General features: G+C 50.1%; 1 protein-coding gene across 1 annotated transcript; it reads right to left on the bottom strand.

Annotated features, from left to right (window-relative positions):
• Positions 1–3,101: 3,101 nt before the first annotated feature.
• KCTD21 (potassium channel tetramerization domain containing 21) lies at positions 3,102–3,902 on the bottom strand (the record flags this gene model as incomplete). Its single annotated transcript, XM_080694088.1, has 1 exon — positions 3,102–3,902. The coding sequence occupies exon 1, from the start codon at positions 3,882–3,884 to the stop codon at positions 3,102–3,104; it is 783 nt and encodes a 260-aa protein (XP_080550214.1). The 5' UTR covers positions 3,885–3,902.
• Between the last annotated feature and the right edge of the window lie 6,194 nt (positions 3,903–10,096).

Raw genomic sequence — 10,096 nt, 5'->3', positions numbered from 1 at the left:
GGCCCACACACCAAGTATCCTGTGGGGCTTGTGAGACTGTACCCTGCTGGGACGGCCCATCCTCTGCACAGCTGTCTGTTATAACTTCCAGAAAGTGCAATCATTGAGCCGTTTGGGAATTTCCACTACACGAATTCATTTAAGGTGCATAACCCCCGGTGGTAGAGTTGTTAACCAATGGGGAAGCAAATCAGAGAAGTTCAGTGACTTGGCCAAGTATACAGAGCAAGTAATGGATCTAAGATATAAGCCTGAGTCGGTGAGATTCTGGAGACTGAGCTGGGTGTGGTGGTGCACACTTGTAATCCCAGCGCTTGGGAGGCTGAGACAGGAGAATGGTGGCCAGCCTCAACAATGTAGCGGGACTCTCAGCAACCTAGCAAGATCCTGTTACAAAATGGTGCACCCTTGTAATCCCAGCATTTGGGAGGCTGAGACCAGGTTCGCAGACAGCCTCAGCTACTTAGTGAGAACCTCCGCAACTTAGTGAGACCCTATTTCAAAATAAAAAGAATAAAAAATAGGGCTAGGGGGTGTAGCTCAGAGGCAGAATGCCTCTGGGTTCCATCCCCAGTACCACAAAAAACAAATAAACAAACTAAACACAACAAAACCAAAAACCAAAAACCAGGTAGGGGTATAGTTCGGAGGTAGAATGCCCCTGGGTACAATCCCCAAACAAGAACAACAAGAAATAAATAAAATAAAATAATAAAAGCAGACACAAAATAATAATCATTTATCATTTCTTCTTACATAGATTATTTCATTTGATCCTCACAACAGCCCTGTGAGGTAGTCGGGTTATGTATTACTGCTATGCCCATTTCACAGATGAAGAAACAGAGGTGGCTCAGTGAGGTGACTTGCAGTCACATGGCATGTTAGTGGCTTCACAGGTTCCGTACTTGCTCTCAAGTCAAGCTGCTTGAATTAGGAAGCACCGAAGAGATGGAGAAGTTGTACGGGGAGAAAACAGAGCAGAGGTGACTTAAGTAATTTCTTCCTCAAGTCATTCTGCTGTAGACAAGCTTCTGCTGCCTGGTCCAAATTGAGTTCTCTTTGGGGTCTTCCAGAGTCCCATTGGCCTGCTGGCCTGGGACACCTGTCAGAGAGATTCCTGGGCCCTGCTGTAGGGATGGAAAGGCCTTTATTGCTAAAGGACCTGGCCTTGCCCCCAGCCCAGCGTACACGCTCCTTGCTCAAGGGAGCTGCGTGGTGCCATGCAGGGTCCAGCTCTCCCTGGCTGTGCCTGGGCTCTCTCCAGTAGGAACCTCTGGGCCTCCCAAGGCCAACTCACTCCAGTGATGAATCATACTGCACAGTTTGGAGGTCACGAGGCTCATCACTCCCCAGTGAGCAGTGGATTGGGACTTCTTGCCCTGGATTGCACCCCATGGCGGCCAGACACAGCATTCCAGAGAAGGCGGCCTTCTGGAGAGAGGTGTCTCAACGGCGGCTGGGACTCTGTGCGGCACGCTGCCCTTCCAGACCCTGTCCCCTTCCTCCGGAGCTCCCGGGCTCCCAACCAAAAATAGTCAAAATGCGAGCAGAGCCTTGTCTGGTGGGGAAGGTGGGATCTCGTGGGACGCCGGCCCAGGCAAAGCCAGGACTGAAAGGGATATGAGGGCGCAAACTTTGGCTCTAAAGACAGACCCCAAAGGGGAATCTGAATTCTGGGTAGTATTTTCAGGATAAGTGTCTGGTTTCTCAAGGTGACTATTTTGAAAGCAAAGATACACATATGGGCGAGAAGAAAGATCTGAAACCAAAATCTAGCACATGGAAATGCAGGACGTATTTTGGCTCATTACAGGAAGAACTTTCTAATGGCCAGCACCGTCCAACCTGGGCAGGTGCTGCCATGGGGACAGCACCGTCCAACCTGGGCAGGTGCTGCCATGGGGACAGCACGCTTTCTGTCACCAGAGGTATGTAAGCAGGCGTGGGCGATCCCTGGGAGGTACTCAAGGAACTGTTCATCCCCAATGTGCTGGGTGCCCTGGGGGTGGGGAGGACTATGCAACCATTGGATATTTTCCAACCCTGAGTCTAAAATATATTTCTTTCAATTTACCTGTTTCAGTGATGCCTCAATTTTGGGGAGAGGTTTTCAAAGTCAAGCAATAGGTAGATGAAATGCCTTCCATGACACTGGCTCCTGGTACTTCCACATCTTTGCAAGGCTGGGAGCCTGGTTCTGTTTCATTTTTCTTTTTTCTTTTTTTTTGTGGTACTGGGGATGGAACCCAGGGGCGTTCTACCTCCGAGCTACACCCCTCAGCCCAATTTTTTATTCTTTATTTTGAAACAGGGTCTCGCTGAGTTGCAAAGGGCCTCACTGAGTAGCTGAGGCTGGCTGCGAACTGTGATCCTTCTGTCTCAGCCTCCCAAATGCTAGGATTATAAGCGTGTGCCACCACGCCTGGCTATTTTTGAAGGCAGAAACCCCTACTTTCAGCCCCATAGGAAGGACATCCCACCTTCTCAGCCCCTCTTGGACACTTCCTCCTCTCGGCTATACCTCTGCTCAGCTCTCTCCCTGAGGAGGAGCCATTAAAGGGCGCTGGGGACACGCTGCATTCCAAGCCAGCGAACAGAGTTGCCCTGGGCAATCAAGTTACAGCCCCTGGACACATCCTAGTCAGGGAAGAGCCTGTGCAAGGGGACCTCTGGGTGTGTCCTGTTGTGGGAAACTGCAGGGGGCCTCTCGTTCTCACTCCCTCCCCCTGCTAATCGTTTTGTCCTTCAGATGGGCCCATGAGGCACTGGCTTGTGGCACACAGACTGTCCATGAGAAAACTGCTGCTCCTCTGTCCCGGACGAAAGGTCCTCCTGTGGACTCCTCTTGCACCCACCAGCCAGATCTTGTCAAAATAAACTGCCCATCTCCAGCTCCAAATGGCAAGAAAAAGATGGTTTTGTTCAGAAGACATGTGGACTCCAGAAGGTGGACTTTATCAAGGGGAATCAAGCCCTGCTATGCAATTAATACAGATTAGTCCAGTACCCTGCCCCACGCTACTGGCCAGACACTCTCAAGGTCTTGGCTGATACGGAGCTTCTTGGGAACCCCCTCTCCAAGTGTGGCTGGGCTCTTTTTACCTGTACCGTATTAATCGAATAATCTTATTGTTCATAAAATCCAGGGCGTGTGGGTGAGAAGAATCGATGCAAAAGCCATCACTGAGTGCGATCTTCAGCACCTCTTCCACGAAGACCTGGAAGCTGTTGATCTGCTTGTTGGCGGGCACCACCCAGAGCCTCCTGAGGTTCTGCTTGGTGTACTCCTCCTCGGGCAGGCCCTCCACATTGGCCACCCAGTCCAGGGTCAGGTGGTTGGGGTCCTGCAAGTGGCTGGTGATGGAGGACAGGTTGCCGTTGGAGCAGTAGAAGAGCTTGGAGCCGAGGAGTTTGAGGAAGAGGCAGGACGTGCTGAAGATGTTGGCGTTGAAGACCTCCATGTTGGAGGACGACAGGCTGTAGATCTGGGGGGCCTCGCGCACCGTGAAGTGGACCGTCTGCACGCGCTGCTTCAGCGTGATGTTGAGCATGGCGTTCTTCTCCGCCTTGGAGAGCTCCACCTCCTTCTCCTGCAGGGCCTCAATCAGGGGCTGCACCTGGTAGAAGTCGGCCTCCCTGCGGAGCAGGCCCATCTCCTGGAAGTCCTCGGGCAGGTCCAGGTGGGAGGTCCGCAGGAAGTTGAGGATGTAGCGGAACACCTTGCCGTCACGGTCAATGAAGCAGTTGCCCTGGCTGTCCCTCTTGGTGGGCATCTTCCCACTGAACATGGCGCCCAGCATGGAGTCAGGGAAGCTGGTCAGCGTGGCCAGTGAGGTTGTGTACAGCTTCCCCCCAACATTCAGCGTGATGGGGTCTGACATGGCCGGAGACTGGGGTGCTGGGAGACAGTCCTAGAGGGAGGAAATGGGAAATGACTATTACTCAACCCTATCTGGGTAGACACAGTTCTTAACTCCTAATTGGAGATCAAGCCCACAGTCCTTGGGGGTTGTAATGAATGAACACTTGATGAATGGCTGATAATTGCTGGGAATTGAGACAAAAAAGAGGAAAAGGAGGGGGAGGACAGAAGAAGGGGAAGGGGGAAGAGGTGGAAAGGAAGGAAAAAACAAAACAATAAAAATTCCCAAAGCCTGGTTCCCAACCTTAGCACTGTTTTTGTTTTGTTTTGTTTTTGCAGTGCTGGGGATCAAACCTGGGGCCTTGCACATACTAGGCAAGCACTCTACCACTCACGACATCCCCAGACCAGTGCTGGTATGTCTTAGGGCTCCTTTTGTGGTTCTAAATGTTTAGTGAGAGCTGGGAGGCAGGCATGATGGTAATACCTGTCATCCTAGTACTTGAGAGGCTGAGCCAGGAGGATCACAGGTTCAAAGCCAGCCTCAGCAACTTGGTGAGACAGTCAGCAGCCTAGCAAGACCTTGTTTCCAAATAAAAAATAAAATAGGACTAAAGATGTAGTTCAGAGGTAAAATGCCCCTGGGTTCAGTCCCTAGTATCACACACAAAAAAAGAAAAAATAATGATTAAATGTTTAGTGAGGATAGAAAGCCACTGGTCTGTAAGAAGAAAGGAAAATGTGCCTGGACTGTAAATTACACTGCATGCTTCTACGTATATTTGTTTACATAACAGTCATACCATCTTTTGACATAGACAGTACCATTATCCATCCTTGTGTGGGGATGAGGAAAACTGTGCCAGGATTTGCTCAGGGAGGTGTAGTGCCCTGGCAGGATTCAAATTCAGGTTCCCCCTTTTTGTGTGTGTGTGGTACTGAGGATTGAACCCAGGGTGATCTACCTCTGAATTATACCCCCAGTGCTTTTTATTCTTTATTTATTTATTTATTTTTTATTTTTTTGGTGGTACTGGGGTTCCTGGAAGCCCTTCTACCTCCGGGCTACACTTCCAGACCTATTTTTACATTTTATATTTGGAAACAGGGTCTCCTAAGCCAGCGCACGCGGCTGGCTTCGAACCTGTGCGATCCTCCTGTCTCTGCCTCCCAAGCGCGGGGATTACAAGCGCGCGCCACCACGCCCGGCTGCTTTTTATTCTTTGTCTTGAAACAGGGTCTCACTAGGTTGCTGAGAGTCTCACTACATTGCTAAGGCTGATCTTGAACCTGATCATGACAGTAAAGGGCAGGCCAGCAGAAGCCAAGAGCATCTTTATGGCAAGGCAAGCTGGCACAGGAGCACAAAGAGTCCAAAGGCCTCCTGTCTCAGCCTCCCAAGTACTGGGATCACAGGCCTGCGCCACCACGCCTGGCTACAGCTGCCTTTTTATGAAAGAAAAAAGTGTAAATGGTTCCTAGCCCAAAGGATTGGTGTGCCCTAAGTACTTACAAAACGCCTTGGGATTTAGGACTCCAGGCCCAGCACTCCTACTGTACCAGTGCTGCCTATGAACTTAACTTCTTTTCTTGCTCAAAGAACTTACAAGTGGCTGTGACTAGTGCGATTTCCATCTATCTACCAGACCACAATGGTCACTGAGCCCTGCGGCCCCCAAATGACTATGATTTTGGATTCTTCCTGCTCCTGTGCTAACGTGCCTTGCTATAAAGATGTTCTTGGCTGCTGCTTTTGTGTGTGTGTGTGTGTGTGTGTGTGTGTGTGTGTGTGTGTCACTGGGGATTGAACCCAGGGGCATTCTACCCCTGAGCTACACCCCCAACCCTATTTTATTTTTAAATTTTTGAAACAGTCTTACTTGGTTGATGAGAGTCTCACTATTTGCTGAGGCTGTCCTCAAACCTGCAATTCTCCTGTCTCAGCCTCCCAAGTACTGGGATTACAGATGGGCCCAGCTTGCTCTTGGCTTCTGATAGCCTGTTTTTTCCGTCATGATTCTGTTTCCCAATCGTCTCTGAAACTGACTGCAGAATCAGTGTGTGTAGGACACAGAGCACCCTTCCTGAGTTTGCCACAAAGCCTCCAGGGTCTAGGGCTGTGCGTCTCCTTTAATCTCAAGTTGCGGATCAGAACTTCTCTGTTAAGGTTCTAGAAAGTATGACATCTACTTGCTCAGCTTCCAGCATGATACCTTCCCTAGAGCCAAGCTGTGGAAAGGATCCATTAGTCTGACACTGGGTTGGGGAACCCAAGAGGAATTGGCCCCAGTGTTACCATCTAGAAGAGCCCAGGCTGTTGGGAGGATGAGAGACAGAGGGAGAAGTGACAAGACAGATGTATCAGCTGGGGGTGTAGGCTGGGAATAAAAACTGGCATGTCAAGAAACATCTTGCTAGGCATACTTGTTTTCCAGATGGAAACAGAGGTCCATGGGAGGGAGGCTTCTCAAAGTCACCCAGCAGAGATGGCAAGCGCTTCTCACCATGTGTCTGCCTTCTGAAGAGGATGACTACACTGGGCCCCGCCTTTCTCCAGAGAATGCCTCGCCAGCTCTCTGGGGTGGGGGGGCGGGGGCCTTGCGATTCCTTCCCAGGCTAACAGGGCACTTTGATATCGCAAGCATTAACCATCTGGAGTGTCTGAAGAGAAACAAGTTCACGTCGAAGTTACAAAATCATGCACGAGCCCGGTGCAGATGGCCGTGAGACAGAGGGGAGGCCTACCAGTGAGGGCCGAGTGCCGCCGTGGAGGGGCTGCTGGCCTGGCTGGGAGGCTGCTCTCTGGAGCAGCAGTTGGGGACTCAAGCCTATTCATGCTGAAGCTGTAATCAGGAGCGAGTCATCCCTTACTCGTGTCAGAATCTTTTTCCTTCATTTCCCTCTTCCCAGGATTCTAGTCTCTACTACCTCCTTTACTTTCTAGGCAATAATTTGCATATTCTAGTAGTCAGTCTCTCTCTTTGGGGTAGGGGTTCGGGGGGAAGGGGATGCCAAATAAACCGCCCTCTCTCCAAAACATTGGATTTCCAGCCCAGGCTCTGTGAAACGGCTCCGCGCCATGAAGGAGCAGGCTCAGGCCCCAGAGAGGCTCTTTCCTGTCTTGTCCAGGCATCAGTGCTGAAGTGCTGGGGATGCTGTGGGTGGGGAAGGCGTCAGCAGCCACGGGTGTTCCTGGGGATCCTGGCCTAAGGGTCTGGACTCTTATTTCTCTGCTTACAAAAGCGGCAGGGGGCCTGCTTTTCTGCTCTACCAAGACATCATGGCTCCAGTGATGCCTGGGGAGGGCAGCACAGTTAGAATCTGGGGGGCGGAGGCTGGATAGAAGTCCAGGGTGCTCTGTGAGTACCTACTGAGTCACAGAGCTCAGTCCCCCGAGGCACCGTTTTGCTAGCTGCTGAGTAACCGTGTCTGCCACCACAAGTCCACAAGAGCCGTGGCAAAAGCACAAGGACATGACAGGAGCTGGCAGGAACTGGCGCCTCTGGGGGTCTGAGGAGCTTCTTGAGTGAGGCAGAGGGTTTGCCGTCAGGTGGTGACTGAGCTACGGCCCCCCATGTGTTACCCAAAGGCCTCCTGGCCATCACCACCTCCTGGAGATGCCACAGGTCCCAGGGCCTGACAGAACTCCTCTGCCCTTGTCCCTGCCGCCAACTCGTCTCAGCCACTCAGCTGCCTGAGCCCAAGAGTGGAAGCCACCTGGACTCCTCAGTCCTTCCGTGTGACAACTCTGCCTCCTTGAACCGTCCCCGAGGCACTGCGGGAGCTCAGGCCACACTGCAGCTCCTCTACATGCTAGTCTCAGCAGACCCTACCTGCTAGCCACCCTCTGTTCTGGTCTGTAGGTAGACCCTCCAGAAGCACAGCTCCTGGACCAAACTACCAGGCTCTTCCCCTCCCCCTCCAGCCCTGCCCCTCTGCACACGCCAGGCTTCTGCCCTGCAGACACCACCCACCTGCCTTGGCTCTCCAGGTATCACTGTTCCACTGCCTCCAACTTCTCTGTCTTTTTTTTTTTTTTTTTTAGTACTTGGAATTGAATCCAGGAGCATTCTACTTCCAAACTATACTCCCAGCCCTATTTTTTATTCTTTGTTTTGAAACAGGGTCTCACTTGAGGAAGGCCTAAGATGCGGAGGCCTGCAATCCTCCTGTTTCAGCCTCTCAAAGTACTGGGATTACAAGCACGTGCCACTACGCCTGGCTCTGCGGTCCACTTTTAAGGGCTGACCTAGGAATCAGAACCTCTGTAAGCTGTCCCCAGGCCTCCCCTAAGAGCGCTCTTCCTCCCAGCAGCACTCACCACACTGTCCTGTACTGATGTGCTTTGCATGTGGCTCTCCTCCCTGCTCTGGCAAGATGCGGACCACTGGACATCCATCTGGGGAAAAAAAAACTTGACCCATCTCTGGCAACATATATGAAAAATCATCTCACAATGGATCACAGACCTAAATGTAAAACTTAAAACTGTAAAACTTTTTTTTTTTTTTTTTTTCGGTACTGGGGATGGAACCCAGCGGCATTGTACCTCTGAGCTACACCCCCAGCCCTATTTTTTAGTCCTTTTTATGTTTGAAACAGGGTCTCACTGAGTTGCAAAGGGCTTCATTAAGTAGTAGCTAAGGCTGTCCACAAACCACGATCCTTCCTGTCTAAGCCTCCCAAAATGCCAGGATTACAAGTGTGCGCCACCATGCCCAGCTAAAACTGTAAAACATTTATAAGAAAATCTTTGTGACTTTGGGTTAACTAGGCAAAGATTACTTGGATAGAATCCAAAAGGGATAAGCCATTAAAAATCTCATTTTGCCGGGCGTGGTGGCACACGCTTGTAATCCCCGCGCTTGGGAGGCAGAGACAGGAGGATCACACAGGTTTGAAACCAGCCTCTCTGGCTTAAGAGACCCTGTTTCCAAATAAAAATGTAAAAATAGATCTGGGAGTGTAGCCCGGAGGTAGAAGGGCTTCCAGGAACCCCAGTACCACCAAAAAAGAAAAAAAAAGAAAGAAAGAAAGAAACCTGATAAAGACCTGGGTATGGTGGGTGCACACTTATAATTTCAGCATTTGGGAAGCTGAGACAGGCGGACAGCCTCAGCTACTTAGTGAGGCCCTTTGCAACTCAGTGAGACCCTGTTTCAAAACAAAGAATAAAAAATCAGGCTGGGGTGTAGCTTGGAGGTAGAATGCCCCTGGGTTTGACCCCCATTACTGCAAAAAAAAAAATCTGATTAAAAAAAAGAATAAGACATAGAAGCTGGGCATGATGGCACATGCTTATAATTCGAATACTTTTGAGGCTGAGACAGGAGGATCGAAGGTTTGAGGAAAGTCTCAGCAGGTAGTGAGACTCTCATCAACCTAGAGATCCTGTTTTGAAACAAAAATAAAATAGGGCTGAGGGTACAGCTTGGAAGTACAATGCCCTTGGGTTCAATTCTCAGTATAGAAAAAAAGGGGCTCAGGATACAACTTGAAGGTAGAATGCCCCTGGATTCAGCCCCTAGTACCAAAAAACACCTTCCCACCCCCACACAAACTGGGCAAGGGCTAAATATATGGCTCTGTGGTACAGTGCTTGCTTAACATGTATGAAGAAAGCCCTGAGTTCAACTCCTAGGACTACAAAACAAATATTAAGAAATGGGTAAAAGGGTGGGCATGGTGGTGCATGTCTGTAATTCTAGTACTTGGGAAGCTGAAACAGGAGGATCGCAGTTTTTTTTTTTTTTTTTTTGTGGGTCTGGGGATGGAACCCAGGGGCATTTGACCTCGGAGCTACATCCCCTGCCCTATTTTTTATTCTTTATTTTGAAACCGGGTCTCACTGAATTGCAGAGGGCCTCACTAAGTAGCTGAGGCTGTCTGCGAACCGTGATCCTCCAGGTCTCAGCCTCCTGAATGCTGGGATTATAAGCGCGCGCCACCACACCAGGCTAAGGATTGCAGGTTTGAGGCCAGCCTTAGCAACTTAGTGAGATTCTCAGCTAAAAAGACTCCATTTCAAAATAAGAAATAAAAAGGGCTGTGGGGTACAGCCTGAAGGAGTAATGTTTCTGGACACAATCCCTAGTACCAAACCATAAAAAAAAAAAAATACTCTGAATGAAAAAGACTCTTGTGTAACTCAGTTCCCCAAGATGGTCTTTTTTTTTTTTTTTATGGTACCAGGGATGGAACCCAGGGGCACTGTACCTCTGAGCTATACCC

This window comes from Muscardinus avellanarius, assembly GCF_963383645.1.
Source record: "Muscardinus avellanarius genome assembly, chromosome: 1".
In the NCBI taxonomy this organism is placed as follows: Eukaryota; Metazoa; Chordata; class Mammalia; order Rodentia; family Gliridae; genus Muscardinus; species Muscardinus avellanarius.
This window is presented reverse-complemented; position numbering and strand designations above follow the sequence as displayed.